The sequence below is a fragment of the Bos javanicus genome, chromosome 8 (genome assembly GCF_032452875.1).
Source record: "Bos javanicus breed banteng chromosome 8, ARS-OSU_banteng_1.0, whole genome shotgun sequence".
In the NCBI taxonomy this organism is placed as follows: domain Eukaryota; kingdom Metazoa; phylum Chordata; class Mammalia; order Artiodactyla; family Bovidae; genus Bos; species Bos javanicus.
In genome coordinates, this window is record NC_083875.1 from 77,898,649 (window position 1) to 77,918,630 (window position 19,982).

Genomic DNA, 19,982 nt, shown 5'->3' on the forward strand with positions numbered 1-19,982 from the left:
AAGGCTGTCCCGTTCTCGCGCACAGGGAGGGGCGGGTGTAGGGGGTGCTTCTGGACCTGAAGGAGGCTTTCAGGGGTGGGAGGAGGGGCGTGAGCGCGCGGCAAATCGGGCGGGAAGCAGCGAAAAAGGGTTAGGGCGCGCGCTGTGGCGGTTCCTAGTCTCACGGTCGCGTGCCCGGGAACTGCTGTTGCGCGAGGGGAAGGCGGGACGCCCAGGTCGGTGTAGGGCCAGATGAATGCCCCCGTTTCCACAGCCCACATTCGCGTCTTCTTCCCTCCCCGGTACTCCCCTCCCGCCCATGCTGCAGGGCGAGCTGCGCGTTGGTAAGTGCAGCCAGCTTGCCGGCCCGGCCCACGCCGCGCTAACCCGCTGTCTGTAACGGGCCGCAGCGCCCTTCAGGCGTGGCCCGGGCAGGGGGCGCAGCCGGCAGGTTGCGGTCCGCGGTCGGCTGGAGGATCGGGCGGGATTCCGAGAAACGGTGGCAGTCTCGCCGGGCTGTGGCGGTCGAGCCTTGGAGTCCTGTACTCTTCGCCCCCTTTGCTTCCGGCCGGGAGCCTGCGCTCCCAGGGTCTTTACCGGGCTCTGCGTTCTGATGAAACTTTTTTTGCCCTTTTCTTTTCTTTATTAATGGGGCCTGTGATACGAGTATTCTATAGTGTCGTTGCTGTAGTTACGTGTGAAAAATTTCTGAAAGTACTGCTTTCATATCCTACAATGAATGCAAATCGCCAAATGAGCTGTAGACATCCGCTTTCCGTTCACTCGCCTTAAATCACCCACGGTGTGTCGGCAGTGACTTAGACTAAACCTCTCGCCCTCATATAGATATGTTATCGTCCTAGAGTGTTCGGGTTATACTTAGTGTTCGGCTACTTCTAAGGCCTTTGTGTCAGGCTTTGATGGGGTTTTTTTTGTTAAGGCCCTTAGGTCCAGAATCGGTGACAAACCTCGGAAATTACCAGTAGTAGTACCCAGTCTCCGCATCCCGACTCAACCCTCCAGCTCTCAACCACAACCCCAAACTTGTGTTGAAAAGTGAAAATGTTATACGTTACACATGAAGCTAAATCTACCGTTAGAATACACATTTTTTTGGGTAATGATGAATTTGTGCTGATTCATTCCATTGTAATTTGATTTCCCTCTTGAATACTTTGCAAATTAGATGTAACCAGCATCTTAAAAAGTGTGTGATTTTGACCATCTATTTTACTTGCTTAATATGGAAGAAAACTCTTTTTAGGGGAAACTGAGGACTTCATGAAGCACCAAATATTTACTGGCGGGAATGGTAGTTAAGTACTGTTGGAGCATAATGTCTGGGATTGTGGGGTTTATAAAAGGCTCTCTGAGTTGTTTTTTAATGGCCCCCATCGTAAAGAATATTATAGTCTTGTTGGGAAGTAAAACTCAATGTGCGTTTGGTTTTATGATACATAGTTCAAATTCTTATTTAATGTTCAAGAAAAGTTGATTGAATGTATGAAGGGGCTGGGGATATTTGGATTATAGAGATTTAATCTGCCAGTCAGGATTTGCAACATTTAATTGAATCTGTCTTTCGAAACCAGGGACACTTCACTAACACAAATAGGCACATATAGGATAATGTACTAAGGGTGGTTTCTTTCAAACTAGTATTTCTGTTGAAACCATCATTTTCTGCCTTGGTAAACAGTGATGACTGGTGAGCAGGAACGCAAAGTAAGCAGCTCTTAAGAACTTCCCAGTTTCACTGTCTTCTGATTGGACCCTCAAACCTGAAAACTCTTATTCCCCTTTTCTAGATTTTTTTTTTTATCTAATTGTTTTCTTCCTTTACCTTTTAAAATTTGCTGTTTAGGTTTACTTTTTAAATAACAAGAAAGTCTGTTTTTTACAAACAATTTTATACCTGCTTCATTCAGAGACTTGCCAGTTTGAGGAAGGTCTGTCTTTTCGCCAACCTTTCTTTCATCCTCTGTTATTTTCAGCCAAGCTGTGTTATATCTGCTTATTCAAGGACTTAGCAACTTGATTGACATATTGTGCTCTTGTGTAATTAATTGTGTGATTATTTGGACTCCTGATGAATTTAAGTCTGGTATTACTTAGCTGTGGAATTTACATAAGGTAAACTAATATAATTGAGATTGTACTCTAGTCAGCTGGATGATTATTTAGAATTTTGTAACTATTATTTTTTGAGTTTGTGCCAGACTTTGTGCTGGCCGTTTAATGCTTATTACAGTCCTGTGAGTAAATTGTGGATAAGACAAAGAGAAGTTAAGGAACAAGTCTAACTAAGGTCACAAAGCGTAGATGGGAATCAGACTCCTATACGTGTTTTCCGTCTTTCTCTTGTATTAGGTTATGGAGGATCCACAAGCAGCTCCACTAATTACTTCTTTCTGATTTCAGCCATTAAATATAAAATTTTCCCCATAATTTTCAGAAAGTGTCTTCTCAAAATTCTTGGGTTACCTTAATGTTATCCCCAAGAGTTAAAAACAGACTTACGTGTATTTTTTAAAGTAAAGGCAGTGGAAACATGAAACGGTTATAACTTAAATATTTGTTAGTGCTTTTAAGTCTTAACTATTGATTGAATGCCACATACCATGTCTAAAAGGATGGTACTTGTGCCTCTTCTTCTATTTGTTAAAAAATTGGAACATGTGAGGCTGACTGAAAATTAACTTATAGATGAAATTTGTATAAATCTTAGTATTGATGACTGATATTATAGAATTTTCCTACTCTGTTCTCTTCTGCTCAGTTCCTGCAGTCAATATCTAGAATGTAGATTGCTGTGTCAGCCAAGTTAAGCAGGAGCAAGATGTAACTCAGTTTTTAAAAAAATAATGTTTTCATGATTATAAAATTAATGGAGATTAATGTAATTTTACATATGGTCTTTTTTCCTAACAAAATAAAATAACATATTTTCATGTCATTAAATAGTCCTTAAAATATTTCTTTAAAAAACTATTTCCTGGATCCAGTGTGATTATGTATGTATTTATTTTACTGTTGTTGAACATTTAGTTTGTTTTTTTCCACACTGTAAAAGCTTCGTGATAAGCACTCTGGCACATAAATCTTTGTCCTTATTTCTGAGTGTTTTCTTAAGATTAAGTTTTGAAAATAAAAGAAGTAGATCATATGGTGTGAACATTTCTTACTGTACAATTTCAACAACATATACTTTTTTTATATTCTTTTCATGGACAGTGATGTTTTTGAGGATCAAGGGCTGGGAAATTGTGGTGCTCTAGCTGACACCTGGAGAAGGCAATGGCAACCCACTCCAGTACTCTTGCCTGGAAAATCCCATGGATGGAGGAGCCTGGTGGGCTGTAGTCCATGGGGTGGTGAAGAGTCCGACATGACTGAGCGACTTCACTTTCACTTTTCACTTTCATACATTGGAGAAGGAAATGGCAATCTACTCCAGTGTTCTTGCCTGGAGAATCCCAGGGACGGAGGAGCCTGGTGGGCTGCTGCCTATGGAGTCGCACAGTCAGACACGACTGAAGTGACTTAGCAGCAGCAGCAGCTGACACTTCCCTTGTGAGTTGCTTACCTGCAGTGACCATGGTTACTCAATTTCTCAAGAAAAGGAGGAACAAAAACCTTAGAAATTCTCTTGAAGGAATAGATGCAAGTAATACAATTTACTAATTAAATACAATTAGTAAATAAACTCCTTAATAATTTAATTAACACAATTAAATTATTAAGGAGCTCAGTTATTGAAACCCAGTCTAAACTTTATAATTTCACATGATAATACTTTTTCCATTTAGCAATTTAATAAGCTTTTCTTTTAATAATTTAATAAGCTTTTTTTTTTACCTGTAGGAAAAAAATTTATATGTTAGAAACATCTTTTTATAAAATTGTTTTAACATGCATTTGTAGGCACTAAATTATGTTTTATATCAATATGCCCTCTACCTGTCTTTGCTGTTAAATGAAGAATTCTATGCATATTCTATGCAAATGTGCATTTAGTTATGGTAACGTTGTTATAAAATTATAGTACATCTCTGGAAGTGGAGATCCAAATCCTGAGGGTAGTATTTTAAGAAAATTATTTATTAGGAATTTGTCCAGACTACTGTCTGAAAGGATTTTTGTCACTTTCTGTGTTCAACAACACAAACAAGGAAATGCATGTTTGAAATAAGTACAAAATTTAAAAATGAATACATAAGTCTTAAAATATCAGTTTGTGATATTTAAAAAAATTTAAAACTGCTTTATATGGTACTTTAGTAGAGTTATAGCAAAAGGAAAAGTAATAGTGATAACACTGCTTTGAAGCTATTACAAAGATAGATGCAGTAGGTGATGTGTTTCTTTCATTTGACTTTGTAAATGAAATAATTTAGAATGTACTAGGTGAGCTTGTCATTTATATGAGATCAGAGCAAAGTCTGTTGATTGTTAATATTGTAGTGCTATTACAAACTAGCCATTTATGAATATGTTTTGTATGCAAGTGGGTATATGTAAATGAGAGACTGACTTTACTTTCTCTTTTCACTTAAGTCAAACAGCATCTAGAAAATGGTATACGAATGGAGATTAGCAGAATCTAGTTCAGAGCCTGATACTATGTATGATCTTTATGTCTTTAATCTTCATGCCTGTTTCATTCTCACCCAAATAGAAGACAGTACCTACCCTTTCTATCATAAATGACTATTTTGAGGTTTAGGTAATATTACAGATGTAAAATAATATATTTTGAAAAAGTTTAAAATCTTAAGAGGTTTTAATTTTTACTCACCCTTTTCTTCACTTCTCTGTTTATACAGCTATACTGCTGCTATATAGAATTGACACCACTGAAATTCATTTCTTTAATTTCATTTTCTATCCAGCCTTGACCTTTTCAATTCACAATCAGTCAGTCTTCCTTTTTTTTGGGTTTCTTCCTCCTCCTAGAAGTATTAACAGTATTAACTCCTACTATTTAACAGGTTCATGTAGAAAATGGCATTTGTGTTAAGTGTCTGCATGTAATAACTTAGGGGTGTATATGGTTATATACTATACTGTACATCCTGAATGATTCATAGTACAAAACATTCTGCAAACAATTTAATTGATGCAGCATTTATACTTGCTAATTCATTTAAATAATTCTAACTACCAAAAGTACACTTTCTTGATTTCATTTTACTTAATGACTATCACCTCATTACAACACCCCTGCCAATTATACCAGGCCCATTTGCCAGTGTTGTGGTGGTTAAATTTTAGTGAAGAAAATAAAGGAACTTACTGAATGAGTACACCTGAGAGCCTTGGATATAGCTTAATTTTTGATGTTAATAATGTCAACAGATAAAAATAGATCTATAAAGTACAGATCTGTGTCTTGAAGATAAGATATCACTCAACTATGGCATCATAAAATCATGCTTGGAGATTTTAACATGCCTTATTTTAATTAATTTCATGTGTTGATGGTATTTTGTTCTAGGTCCATCTTTTAAGCATGCAGCTGAACTTGGTTTATTCAATTTGAGAGTATCTTTTAAGAGGTGAGTTAATCTATATTCATTATGATTGCTGATATATTTAGACTAATTTTTACCATCTTGTTAATTTCTGTTTATCAGTTCAGTTCAGTCGCTCAGTTGTATCCAGCTCTTTCCGACTCCATGGACTGCAGCGCGCCAGGCCTCCGTGCCCATCACCAGCTCCCAGAGCTTACTCAAACTCGTGTCCATTGAGTTGATTATGCCATCCAACCATCTCATCCTCTGTCATCCCCTTCTCCTGCCATCAGTCTTTCCAGCATCAGAGTATTTTCAGATGAGTCAGTTCTTTGTATCAGGTGTCCAAAGTATTGGAGTTTCAGCTTCAGCATCAGTCCTTCCAATGAATATTCAAGACTGATTTCCTTTAGGATGGACTGGTTGAATCTCCTTACAGTCCAAGGGACTCTCAAGAGTCTTCTCCAACACCACAGTTCAAAAGCATCAGTTCTTTGGTGCTCAGCTTTCTTTATCGTTCAACTCTCACATCCATACATGATTACTGGAAAAATCATAGCTTTGACTAGACAGACCTTTGTTGACAAAGTAAAGTCTCTGCTTTTTAATATGCTGTCTAGGTTGGTGATAGCTTTTCTTCCAAGGAGCAAGCGTCTTTTAACTTCATGGCTGCAGTCACCATCTGCAGCGGTTTTGGAGGCCCCAAAATAAAGTCTGTCACTGTTTTCACTCTTACCCCATCTATTTGCCATGATGTGATGGGACGAGATTCCATGATCTTAGTTTTCTTAATGTTGAGTTTTAAGCCTGCTCTTCCACTGTCCTCTTTCACTTTCATCAAGAGGCTCTTTAATTCCTCTTCGCTTTTTGCCATAAGGGTGGTATCATCTGCATATCTGAGGTTATTGATATTTCTCCCGGCAATCTTGATTCCAGCTTGTGCTTCATCCAGTCCAGCATTTCTCGTGATGTACTCTGTATATAAGTTAAACAAACAGGGTGACGATATATAGCCTTGGCATACTCCTTTCCCAATTTGTAACCAGTCTGTTTTTCCATGTCCAGTTCTAACTGTTGCTTCCTGACCTGCATACAGGTTTCTCAAGAGGCAGGTCAGGTGGTCTGGTGTTCGGATCTCCTTCAGAATTTTCCACAGTTTATTGTGGTTCACACAGTCAAAGACTTTGGCATAGTCAATAAAGCAGAAATAGATGTTTTTCTGGAACTCTCTTGCTGTTTTGATGATCCAGCGGATGTTGGCAATTTGATCTCTGGTTCCTCTGCCTTTTCTAAATCCAGCTTGAACATCTGGAAGTTCACAGTTCACGTACTGTTGAAGCCTGGCTTGGAGAATTTTGAGCATTTCTTTGCTAGCATTGAGATGAGTGCAATTGTGTGGTAGTTTGAGTATTCTTTGGCATTGCCTTTCTTTGGGATTGGAATGAAAACTGATCTTTTCCAGTCCTGTGGCCACTGCTGAGTTTTCCAAATTTGCTGGCATATTGAGTGCAGCACTTTCACAGCCCCGTTCCCTTTGTGCCTTCTTTTGGATTGTTTTCTTTATTCTGTGTTTTTCTCAGCAAATTTGAAAATCAGTTGTTATATTTCTATCATTTTGGTGTTTGTCTTCAGTATTTTTATTAAGTATATAATTTACATTCAGTAAAATTTATGTTCTTTTTGATGTATAGTTCTGTGAGCTTTGACAAACATTAGTCGCATGACCATTGCTGTCACCTGTTACTATGGTGCTGCCTTTTCCATTGTTGTTATTCAGTTGCTAAGTTGTGTCTGATTCTTTGCAACCCCATGGACTGCAGCATGCAAGGCCTTCCTGTCCTCCACTCTCTCCTGGAGTTTGCTCAAGTTCATGTCCGTGAAGTTGGTGATACCTTTCCATAATACCCTGTAACTGGAATTATACAGTCTTTGTCTAACTTTTACCTAGCATGCTGCATTTGCTATTTGTTTCAGTCTATTTGGGCTACTATGACAAAATAGCATAAACTGAGTGGTTCATAAATGACAGAAATTTATTTGAAAACTGAAAAGTCCATGGTCAAGGTGATGGCAGATTTTGTGGGTGTCTGATAAGGACATGCTTCCTGGTTCTTGGATGACAGCCTTTTTATAGCAACCTCTTGTGGCAGACGGAGAAGGCGATGGCACCCCACTCCAGTACTCTTGCCTAGAAAATCCCATGGACGGAGGAGCCTGGTAGGCTGCAGTCCATGGGGTTGTGAAGAGTCGGACATGACTGAGTGACTTCATTTTCACTTTTCACTTTAATGCATTGGAGAAGGAAATGGCAACCCACTCCAGTGTTCTTGCCTGGAGAATCCCAGAGACCTGGGAGCCTGGTGGGCTGCCGTCTATGGGGTCGCACAGAGTCGGACACGACTGAAGTGACTTAGCAGCAGCAGTGGAAGTGGGGAGTCTGAACCACTGGGCCACCAGGGAATTTCTATGAGGGCTTCATTCTCATAATCTAAGCACTTCATAGAGGCCCCACCTCCTGATACCATCACATTGGGTATTAGGATTTCAACATACGAATTTTCTGAGGGAGAATATCTGTAGCAGTATTCATCTTTGATATTGCATTTATTAGAAGTGTATTCTTTTTTAACACTGAATGATATTTCATTGTAATGATGTACTATTATTTGTCCATGAAGGACATGTGGGTTGTTTCTGATTTTTGGTGATTATGAAACAAGCTGCTGTAATTGTTCACATACAGATTTTTAATGAATGTAAGTTTTCATTTCTCTTGAGTAAATACCTAGTAATGCTGGGTTGCATGATGAGTGTATATTTAACTTTGTAAGAAAATACTGAACTGTTTTTCTTCCTAATAAACTGCTAAACTGTTTTTCTTCCTAAAAATCTGCTAAACTGTTTTTTAAAGTGATTGTGCTATTTTGCTTTCCAACCAGCAATGTATGAGAATTCCAGTACTTGGAATTATCAGTTGTCTTTTTTATTTTAGCTATATTTTAATTTTAGATTTCCGTAATGTCTTGTCATTTTGCATATCTTTTGGTGAAATGTCTATTCAGCTCTTTTGCTCCTTTTAAAATTAGTTTGTTTTCCTATTGAATTTTTAAAAAGATTTTTTTCTTTTTTTTGGTGTGGACAATTTTTAATTCATTTTTATTGAATATGTTGCATATTGCTTTTTGTTTTATGTTTTGTTTTTTCGGCTGTGAGTCATGTGAGATTTTAGCTCCCCCACCAGGGGTTGAAGCCACACCCTCTGCATTGGAAGGTGATGTATTAACCACTGGACTGCCAGGGAAGTCCTCCTATTGAATTTTAAAATTATTTTTGTAATCTAAATATGTCTTTTGTCAGTTACCTATTTCTCCCAGTCTGTGGCTTGTCTTTTGTGTTTGTTTGGCTTATCTTTATACTTTAAGCAGTGTCTTTCATAGAGCAGAATTTTAAAATTTTGGTGAAGCTCAATTCATTAGTTTCTTTCTTTTATGAATTATGTATGCTTCTAATGTTGTATCTGAGAAAACTTTTAAGAAATTAAGATCACAAAGATTATTCTCCTAACTTTCCTTCCCCTTAAAAAAATATAATTGACATATAACATTTTAGGTTCAGTTGTACAACATCATAATTTGTATTATTGCAGAAAGTAAAGTCGCTCAGTCATGTCTGACTCTTTGCAACCCCATGGACTGTAGCCCACCAGGCTCCTCCATCCGTGGGATTTTTCCAGGCAAGAGTACTGGAGTGAGTTGCCATTTCCTTCTCCAGGGGATCTTCCCGACCCAGGAATCAAACCTGTGTCTCCCGCATTGCGGGCAGACTCTTTACCAACTGAGCCACCAGGGGATCCCTATTATTGCAGAACTCACCACAGTTAAGCCCAGATGACATCCATCACCACACTTAGTTAGAAAATTTTATATTTCTTGTGATGAGAACTTTTAAGATCTACTCTCTTAACTTTTAAATATGCAATATAGTATTTTAACTACAGTGACCATACTGTACATTACATTTCTATGACTTACTGATTTTATAACTGGAAGTTTGTACCTTGTGACCCCTTTCGTCTGTTTCGCCCACCCCTGACCTCTGGCAGCTGTCAATCTGTTCTCTGTTATATATGAGTTTTTTTTTTTTCTCCTAGCTTTTTTAGTTTTCACATTTATATCTGTGCTTCATTTAGAGTTAATTTTTGTATGTGGTATGAGGTACTGGTTGCGGTTTAAGTTTTTGTGTGTGGAGATATCCCTACCTCTTTGAGAATATTAATAATAGTTTTTTTTGAAGTTTTTTGTATTCTTTCATAGTCACTTTATTCTTATTTTTTAAACATTTAAGATTCTGCATTTAAAAACAAACTTCTCCAGGTATAAATTCTTCTCTTGGTTGTGTGTCCTGATGTGGCTCATCATGGTAATTTTCCTCAAATATAGTTTTGGCTTGAGAGCTCATGTTGGATAGAGGTTTTTCCCTTTGGTGTGTTTTTGGAGTTGCTTCAACCTGCCCTCTGACTGGCATAGGTCTAGATCAGCTGTGTCCTTAGAGATTTGGGTATTTACTTTAGTGAATAGCCTGGTTCTGGACCATGTTGTATTCTATACAAGTTGTATACTCTATGTATCTATTCTTAGATTATCTCTGTTCTCTCCATAGGCCATAGGTAGGTGCTGAATAGAACATTTTTGGGCACAATTCTAGCAAGTAGTCTGTTGTGCCCTATAATTGGCATACTGGGCCCTTAGAGCCTTGTAGCTTTCGCCTGCAAATCCCCTTTTCCTGGTGTCTTTAGTGCCCGCTTAAAACTCTAAAGTAAAAGTTTCTCAGTCGTGTCCAACTCTTTGTAACCCCATGGACTGTACCGTCCATTGAATTCTCCAGGCTAGAATGCTGGAGTGGGTAGCTCTTCCCTTCTCCAGGGGATCTTCTGAACCCAGGGATCGAACCCAGGTTTCCCCAGGTGGATTCTTTACCAGCTGAGCCACCAGAGAAGCCCAAGAATACTGGAGTGGGTAGCCTATCCCTTCTTCAGGGCATCTTCCTGAGTTCCTGGCCCAGAAGTTTTTACTCTTTGTTATTGAGTGTAGCTATGTATTTAAAGTTTTATCTTGTTTCTTGTATATCCTTCTAGATAGAGGTCCTATATGTACAAAATCAAGAAGAATATGCTTATTGTCCTTTCTTTTGTACACAAAAGTTAGCATGCTGTGTTTTGTTTTTCTTAGCAACAAGTTAGAGAATATTTCCATTTGGTAAACCAGAGGGCTCGTGTAGAGATTGTTGGTTTCTTTGTTAAAGAGACATGCTGATTTGACTCTACATGGTTTATTTTTATCAGAATGGGCATGGACCTCTCCTATCTGTTTTCACATTGTTTTTCATACATGATTTAAAATGTATCTGTACTCTTAATTATTTTCTTCAAAGTAAAGATTCATCAGTTTGGTAGTTATGACCTTCTTAATTCTTCCTCCTAAAATGTTATTCTTGTATTTCTCATAATAACTGTAACTCTTCCTTTAAATTTTAACCATTTGTTGAATTAGTAATGTGACTACTTATTTAGGGTCACAGAGCTTGTAAGTAAAAGAAATTTGGCACCAGAGTTGTACACTGAACCTCTGGATTATATGTTAGTCTCCTTTTTTATTTCATTTTTTTAACACAATAAAGGGTTTTTACTTTTAAATGTCTATCAGTATATCAAATAATAACATGTTAACAAATTCTTGAATTCTGTCATCTAGTAATTTTGATTAAAAAATGCTAAAAGTAGCCCAAACAATTTTACTAGCATTCATTGTTTTTTTAGCCAGAAAGGACTGTTTTAAGGCTAGATGCTGCTTAGTACAGGTTACAAATAACTACTTACTATTTTTTTCATAGATAAAGCCCCTGACCTTCAGAAAGCTTTAGGGGAAAAAAAATTAATCCCCCTTTTTAAGTTAAAAATTAAAAAAAAAACTATACCTACAAAAAAAGTCAGTGTGTGTGTATATGTATATGTATAGACATATTTGTCGCTTGAGCTAAAAGATGTAGGAAACCAGACAATATATGCCTATTAAATTTCTAAGAAATGCAAGGTTAAAAAAAGAAATATTTGTATAAGCTCTAAGTTTTTACAAGGATGCTAGATTTACTATTTTCTAAAAATGAGAGGACCTACTATATAATATACAGAAATAATTTAATGCCTTTTCACAAGAATATGTCTTGAACTAGTCCATGGGACAGGACTTCTTCCCTGGTCCATTTATGCAGTAGTTTTTATGGATCTGCCAGATGTTGCAGACAAAGGCTGAGAGGTTATCTAGGACTTCATCCCTGTTTTGCCAGAAGTAAACCTGAAGGATAGTCATCCCTGGGTCTCCTTTTCCACGTCACTGCTGCAGCTGCCATGGCATCCAGAGCTCTGGCTTCTTTAACTTTGAGCCCTTCTCCCTCTGTAGGCGGTCAGTTTCAATTTCAGCTGCTTTGGCCTCCTTTCACCTTAGCTTGCTTGTGAACCTCCGACATCTTCTCCTATCCTTTAATTTTCACGGTAGCCCTCTGCAGTAAGGAAGGCAAGGAAGCAACCTAAGATAGAGTGTCTAAGTTTCTTGTGGTCCCTTGCTTTTGTTTATTTCATTCCAAACCTCATGTTTTTAGTGTGTACTACCTCCACTCTACCCTGATTGATAATAGGAAACTTCAAAACCATACCATCAAACTCTTGCACTTACAAAAATAGGCCAGTGATTGTTTCTGCAGCTTCCTCTTATAACCCTTACTGTTTTTTGTCTTAGCTCTCAGGCCATTTCTGAGCAATAGAGGTTACAAGTACTCCACTGAACAACCAGTTCTAAATCCTGTCATCAAATCCTGTGCTCCTGTTCCAAATGGTAAGTTTTCTTATGGGCATATTAAAACTTTATAAATTTAGAGTCTTCCTCTGTTGAAGGAAAAAATTTAATTTGTGAGAAAAGCTTAGTCTTTTTAGTGTTTTGCTACTTTTTTTAATCATACTGAGAAAATCAGAAGTATATTTACGTGATACGACTGTTGAGAATCATTTAGATAAATAAGATGCTTTACATCAGCTAAGAATCTGTTACTTGTTATAATTTTACCTGATTATTATATTAATATAATAACTACTAACATTGTATGTATTGCGTAGGTCTGACATTGTGCTTTACAAATGTTAATCATGTAATCCTCACAACAGCCCCATTAGGTAGGAGGTGGTATTGACATTTTATAGATGAAAAAACTAGGTTAGAAGAAGTTAAAAAATTTATGCTAGGCTGTAGAGCTTATAATTTGACAGAGCTAGCCTTCAAACCTTTATATATCTGTCTCACATTTTTTGCTTTTCTCATTGTACCATCTGATTACTTGTGGCATTTGAATTTTTGCTATGTAGAAAGTCAAAGAATTACATGCTAGAGAGAAAGTCTAAAGGTTTGGCTACTCCTGTTTGTGCATTGTAGAGAATTACAGAAACTCTATTTAGATATACTGAATTACAATAATTTTTTTGTTTGTTTTCAGGTAATAGATGCCTAATATTTCCTTTATGTGAAAGAAATGAGTGTAACTAGTATTGCATTAAGAGTTGAAACCTGGCTTTCAGCTACATGGCATGTTAAAGTGCCTGTAACGTGGCTAGAAGCTTGTATTAACTGGATCCAAGAAGAAAATGATCATGTTAATTTGAGTCAGGCACAAATGAATAAACAAGTGTTTGAGCAGTGGCTCCTTACCGACCTGAGAGATTTGGAGCATCGTCTTTTACCTAGCGGCATTTTAGAAACTCCGAAAGGAGAACTGAATGGATTTTTTGCTCTGCAGATTAATTCATTGGTTGATGTAAGTCAGCCTGCATATGCCCAGATACAAAAGTTGAGAGGAAAGAATACAACCAATGACCTAATTACAGCTGAAACACAAGTAACCCCCAAACCTTGGGAAGCAAAGCCTTCACGAATGTTGATGCTACAGCTAACTGATGGAATTGTACAAATACAAGGAATGGAATATCAGTCTATTCCAGCTCTGCATAGTGATCTTCCTCCAGGTACAAAAATTTTGATTTATGGAAATATTTCTTTCCGTCTTGGTGTTCTCTTGTTGAAACCAGAAAATGTGAAAGTGTTGGGAGGAGAAGTCGATGCTCTTTTAGAGGAATATGCCCAAGAAAAAGTTCTTGCAAGATTAATTGGGGAACCTGATCCTATAGTTTCAGTCATACCAAATAATTCTAACCAAAGCATCCCCAGAATTACGGATGTTCTAGATCCTGCGTTGGGACCTTCTGATGAAGAACTCTTGGCAAGTCTTGATGAAAATGATGAGCTTGCAGCAAATAATAATACCTCTTTGGAAAGAAGTTGTTTCATAGGTAATTCCTCAAATACTGTTCCCATCAGTCAGTCAGATTTTGAAAGAGAACTTGTTATTTCTCCAAGGCCAAAGGAGAAACCACGAAACCAATCTATGCTTTTTACTGATGAGGAATTAGATGACTTTTCATTGGAGGAGGCCTTGCTTTTAGAAGAAGCTGTCCAGAAAGAACAGATGGAGACCAAAGAATTACAGCTATTGACTTTGAACAGAACTACAGATGAAAGTATAGAGAAGTTTTCACATAGATCTAATACTCTAAATAATTTTTCTTTTATTTGCAAAAATGGAAACAATAATTGGAGTGAAAAAAATTTATCTGAGCAAATGACTAGTGAAGACAAATCTCTTAGTTGTCCATCTACTAGAGACCAAAACAGTAGTAGTCTTTCAGTTAATCATAATGTACCTCTACCCCATGATTTTACAAATAAAGGTAAGAGCTCAGAGACATATAAAATAAAACAAATTAGCAGTTCAGATGGACATTCCTTAAATAATAAAATGTTCAATGGAGAGCTAGTCAGTAATGTACCAAAAAGGAGTTCAGATGTTCCTAATGAAAATGAGCACCATTTACAGACTTGTTCTTTACAATTGTCAGAGAATAGCACTGGACTTCCTATCACCATGGATTTGTATTCTCCACCCTTTATCTATTTGTCTGTTCTAATGGCCAGCAAACCAAAGGAGGTTACAACAGTGAAAGTCAAAGCATTTATTGTAACTTTAACCGGAAATCTCTCAAGTTCTGGTGGCATGTGGAGTGTAAGAGCAAAAATTTCTGATGGTACTGCATATCTAGATGTAGACTTTGTAGATGAAATACTTACTAGTCTGATAGGGTTTTCAGTATCAGAAATGAAACGGTTGAAAAAGGATCCTTGTAAATACCAAAAGTTCCTGGAAGGTTTGCAGAAATGTCAGAGAGAGCTAATAGATTTGTGCTGTCTGATGACTATTTCATTTAATCCCTCCTTGTCTAAGGCAATGGTACTGGCATTACAAGATGTTAATACGGACCACCTTGAGAACCTAAAGAGGAGATTAAAGAAATAATTTATTGAAGTAGTATTAAAAAACAATTCAAATAAGCAAGGAAATATTTAGAATTAAATTTGTCCTTTTACTTTCACAACTTTTTGAAAAGGAAGTTTCATAACTGATTTCAGTTTAATTTTAAAATGCTTGATCATGATTGTGTGTTTAAGTTTTTTTAATAAAGTTTTTTGTAGTAAGTGTTTGCTGAATGAATTTAATGACCCATTGTTGTTGAGAAATTTTGTTTTCCACTTGTTATTTCACATAAGGTGACTGGTAAAGTATTGGTGTTTACCAATGAGTCATACTGTTGAAAGAAGGTTAACAATTATAAGTAGGTAGTTGAGTACTTCTAATTTGTACCCCAAAAGATTTGTTTATAATGTTTTTCTTAGGAAAAAATGTAAATCCAGTGGAATACAATGTTAGACTTTCAGATGTTAATTGTTCTGCTGGTTTTTATTTTGCTGATTGTAAATATTTTGTCTGGTGTATTTAAGGCAATTATTATCTTAACTAGATACCATTTCAAAGATTATATTGAATAGTTAAAAACTTGATTTTCAAGGATAATCTATTAAGAAGATCCAGTTAACTTTTGGGGGGATTAAAATAAGATGTATATCTATGTCTTTAGTTGTTATCTCCTTTCTGAATTAGTTTTACATGTAAGTCTTCCTTTAGTTTTGTTGGAAGTGCTGATTTCTTTTTCAAGGGAGGCTGTTTCCCACTTTCCCATTTTGCTGTTAAAAAACCACATTTGAAAGGTTAAGTTATTTTTATTATTCTTTTTTTAAAATGTAAATTAAAGTATCTTTAAAACATTAAATAATAAACACATGGCATTTTTAAAGAAATGTAATAGGAAATATCTGGAAGTAAGATAAATACATATATAAAAATATGATATGGATATAGCAGAAAAATATTCTAAAAATCTTTTGTCATTATTGGTTGAAGGATAATTATCAGAGTTCAAGGCACAATCCAGATTTTGCTGCTGTATCCTTTGATAATAACCACTTCTATGTCCTTGCATAGCTTATTTACTACAAGAGGCCAAAATGGATGGTATTATCTTTCATTATCTTTATTCTAAGTGTTCTCCTGTACTCTGTCTCTGTGAGTAGTGCTTGAAAGCTGTTATTAAATTTTATTTTCTCTTCATATTCAGTTACTGAAGACTGGGTATAGTACTTAACAGTCTTCCCAGGTGATGCTAGTGGTTAAAGAGCCCACCTGCCAATGCAGGAGACATAAAAGGTGTGGGTTTGATCCGTGGGTCAGGAAGATCTCCTGGAGGAGGGTATGGCAACCCACTCCAGTATTCTTGCTGGAGAATCCCATGAACAGAGGAGCCTGGTGGGCTACAGTCCATATGGTTGCTAAGAGTCAAAGTTGCAAAGACACTACTGAAGCTTCTTAACAGGCACACACACAGTACTTTACCATATCAATCCTTTCTTCTGTATTGGACCTTTGTTTCTGACTCTAGTCTTCACTGGCCTGGAGTATTCCAGTAGGATTACTAATTGGCCTGTGCTTTGTTTTGTCCTTAAGCCTTTAACCATAATTCTGCCTGAATGATCTTTCTGACCATTCTTGTTTATTAATAAACTTCTTATTTACTACTCTTTGTTGCCCTCTGATACCAACCTTTTCCAAACTCTTCATCTAGTATGTATGACCTTTTGCAGTCTGGTCCTTGCCTTCCTTTTCAGCCTTGCCTTGCCTCCTTATTCTTCACCTACCTCGTCTGCCAGTAAATTTTAGTCGAACTTGTTCCACAAATGTGGGGAATATACTTCATACTTATATTCTAGCTCACAGTAATAACCCTACCTCCCAGATTTCCACTCAACTTAAGCTTTAGATGCCCATTGAAGTGTTTCATAAATTTCCCTATCCACTTTCATGCCCTTTGTATATTGTATAGACTATTATTTGTGTTTTATTATACGTTTTTGCTTCCTGTATTCTACTGCTACATTTTGGGCAGAATAATTCTTTTGTAGAGAGCTGTCATGGGGACCCTTTAGCAACATCCTGGCCTCTACATGTGATGTAGAATCCTTCCAGTTATAGATGAAGGGATAAAGAAGTTGTGGTACATAAATACAATGAAATATTACTTAGCCATAAAAAGGAATGAATTTGAGTCAGCTGAACTGAGATGGATCAACCTAGAGCCTGTTATACAGAGTAAAGTAAGTCAGAAAGAAAAATATCATAAATTAAAACATACATAGAAAAGACAGAGAGACCAGAGACCAAATTGCCAACATCTGCTAGATCACTGAAAAAGCAAGAGAATTCAGGAAAACATCTACTTTTCCTTTATTGACTATGCCAAAGCCTTTGACTATGTGGATTGCAACAAACTGTGGAAAATTCTTAAAGAGATGGGAATATCAGACCACCTGACCTGCCTCTTGAGAAATCTGTATGTAGGACAAGAAGCAACAATTGGAACTGCACATGGAACAACAGACTGGTTCCAAAATTGGGAAAGGAGTACGTCAAGGCTTTATATTGTCACCCTGTTTGTTTAACTTACATGCAGAGTACATCATGCAGAATGCTGGGCTGGATGAAGTACAAGCTGGAATCAAAATTGCCGGGAGAAATATCAATAACCTCAGATGTGCAGATGACACTACCTTTATGGCAGAAAGCGAGGAACTAAAGACCCTCTTGAAAGTGGAGAGTGAAAAAGTTGGCTTAAAACTCAACATTCAGAAAACTAAGATCATAGCATCTGGTCCTGTCACTTCATGGCAATTAGATGGGGAAACAATGGAAACAGACTATTTTTTTGGGTTCCAAAGTCACTGCAAATGGTGACTGCAGCCATGAAGTTAAAAGATGCTTGCCCCTTGGAAGAAAATCTATGACCAACCTAGACAGCATATTAAAAGGCAGAGACATTACCAACAAAGATCCATCTAGGCAGAACTGTTTTTTCCAGTAGTCATGTATAGATGTGAGGGTTGGACTATAAAGGAAGCTGAGCACCAAAGAATTGATGCTTTTGAACTGTGGTGTTGGAGAAGACTCTTGAGAGTCCCTTGGACAGCAAGGAGATCCAACCAGGCAGGCCTAAAGGAAATCAGTCCTGAATATTTATTGGAAGGACTGATGCTGAAGCTGAAACTCCAATACTTTGGCCACCTGATACAAAGAACTGACTCATTGGAAAAGACCCTTTAGCTGGGAAAGATTGAAGGCGAGAGGAGAAGGGGGGGTGGCAACAGGATGAGGTGGTTGGATGGCATCACTGATGTGATGGACATAAGTTTGAGTAGGCTCCAGGCGTTGGTGATGGACAGAGAAGCCTGGTGTGCTGCAGTCCATGGGGTCGCAAAGTCAGACACGAGTGAGTGATTGAGCTGAACTGAAAACATACACATGGAATTTAGAAAAATGGTATTGATGAACCTATTTGCAGGGCAGGAATAGAAACACAGACAGAGAACAGACTTGTAGACACAGTGGGGGAAAGAGAGGGTGGGATGAATTGAGAGAGTAGCATTGAAACATCCCTTATCTTATGTAAAATATTAATCCCACCAGGCTCCCCGGTCCCTGGGATTGTCCAGGCAAGAACACTGGAGTGGGTTGCCATTTCCTTCTGCAATGCATGGAAGTGAAAGTGAAGTCACTCAGTCGTGTCCGACTCTTAGTGACCCATGGACTGCAGCCTACCAGGCTCCTCCGTCCATGGGATTTTCCAGGCAAGAGTACTGGAGTGGGGTGCCATCGCCTTCTCCTGGCACTTAAATTACCTGTGTGATAATCTCCAATTGGGAATTTAACATAAAAAAGAATGACCCTGTGGGAACCTGGCAGAAGCAAATGGAAAGTGGAAAAATGGGTATAATCAGATCATCTTTAACTTCTTAGGAGTGAATCTGCTTTCAGAGATTATATGTTCTTTGCTCCTGCATTCTGTATATCTTATATGTATTGATCGCTACTCTAAGCCACCACTGCTTGTGACTGGTGGGTATATCTGCTCAATTCTGGAGTTAGCAGGCAATAAAAGAAATGCTCAGAGAGCCATGGACTTAATATGTGCAAGAGGGAAACAAAAGAGAAAAGATGAAAATATCAACAGGGGATTGGGTATTTTAAAAAACTAAAAGACTGTAACAGCTGAAATTTTGAAAAGTCAATGAATGAGCTTAACACCAGATGAAACACAGCTGAAGACACAGTGAAATTTGGTCAGAAGAAAAAATTCAGAGTATATAGAGACAAGAGGATGGAAAAGAACCAAAAAGTGATAAAACACCAAGAAGGGCTAACATTAATGTAACTGTAGTCCCCCCAAAAGAGAGGAAATAGAGAATACTTAGAGTTAATGCTTAAGAAATTTTACAATTTAGGGAAATCAAGCTGCAAATTCTGGAAGTCACACAAAACCTGAGCAAAATATATTCAGAGTAATCATACCTGTGCAAATATCAATACCATTGAAAGCTAAAAAAAAAAAAAAAAATCCAGAATCCAGAGCAGTGAAAGAAGGCATATTTCAAAGCACCAGAATATACCCAGTGTGAATCATGATGTTGTGCACCTGTAACATAATGCCAATTTTACTTCAGTTAAAAAATTTGGGAATCAAAAGATGGGATGTCATTTTCAAAGTGACAAAAAATAAGTACCAACTGAAAGAGTTCTATACAAAGCAAAAATGCCCTCAATAGTAAGGGTGCAACTGGTAAAATTAAGAAAATTTCATACACAAAAATAATTTTTTCCCTAACTACACAAAAATGTCTTTAAGCAGAAGGAAAATGATAACCAAATGGAAACTTAGAGATGCAAGAAGGAATGAACAGCTGAAAGAGTAAATATATGGGTTAAATGAATAGTGATTTTGAAATGGAAATAATGTTTTGAGGGTTTAAAAAAAAAAAAAAACAGAAAAACCCAAAGGACTAAACTACATGAAAACAACAGCATTTAAATTGGGTGAGGAATAAAGAAAAGTATTTTAAGGTCCTATGTCTGAGAAAAGGTTAAAGTTGTAGTTTTATATTAGACTTGAATATT

At 37.2% G+C, this 19,982-nt stretch overlaps 1 protein-coding gene across 6 annotated transcripts; it reads left to right on the forward strand.

The window, feature by feature from the left end:
• Positions 1-45: 45 nt before the first annotated feature.
• On the forward strand, positions 46-19,432 carry RMI1 (RecQ mediated genome instability 1). Of its 6 annotated transcripts, none has more exons than XM_061426024.1 (5): positions 48-323; positions 920-1,096; positions 5,477-5,537; positions 12,284-12,379; positions 13,032-19,432. In XM_061426024.1, the coding sequence occupies exon 5, from the start codon at positions 13,068-13,070 to the stop codon at positions 14,940-14,942; it is 1,875 nt and encodes a 624-aa protein (XP_061282008.1). In that variant the 5' UTR covers positions 48-323; positions 920-1,096; positions 5,477-5,537; positions 12,284-12,379; positions 13,032-13,067; the 3' UTR covers positions 14,943-19,432. The 6 variants fall into 6 exon arrangements, with proteins under 6 accessions (XP_061282007.1, XP_061282008.1, XP_061282010.1 ...); XM_061426026.1 differs by having other exon boundaries at positions 48-215; XM_061426023.1 differs by lacking the exon at positions 920-1,096 and having other exon boundaries at positions 46-323.
• Positions 19,433-19,982: the final 550 nt, after the last annotated feature.

Excerpts from the sequence above, each read along its gene's own strand:
- RMI1 (XM_061426023.1), top strand. The coding sequence starts at position 13,068 with ATGAGTGTAACTAGTATTGCATTAAGAGTTGAAACCTGGCTTTCAGCT.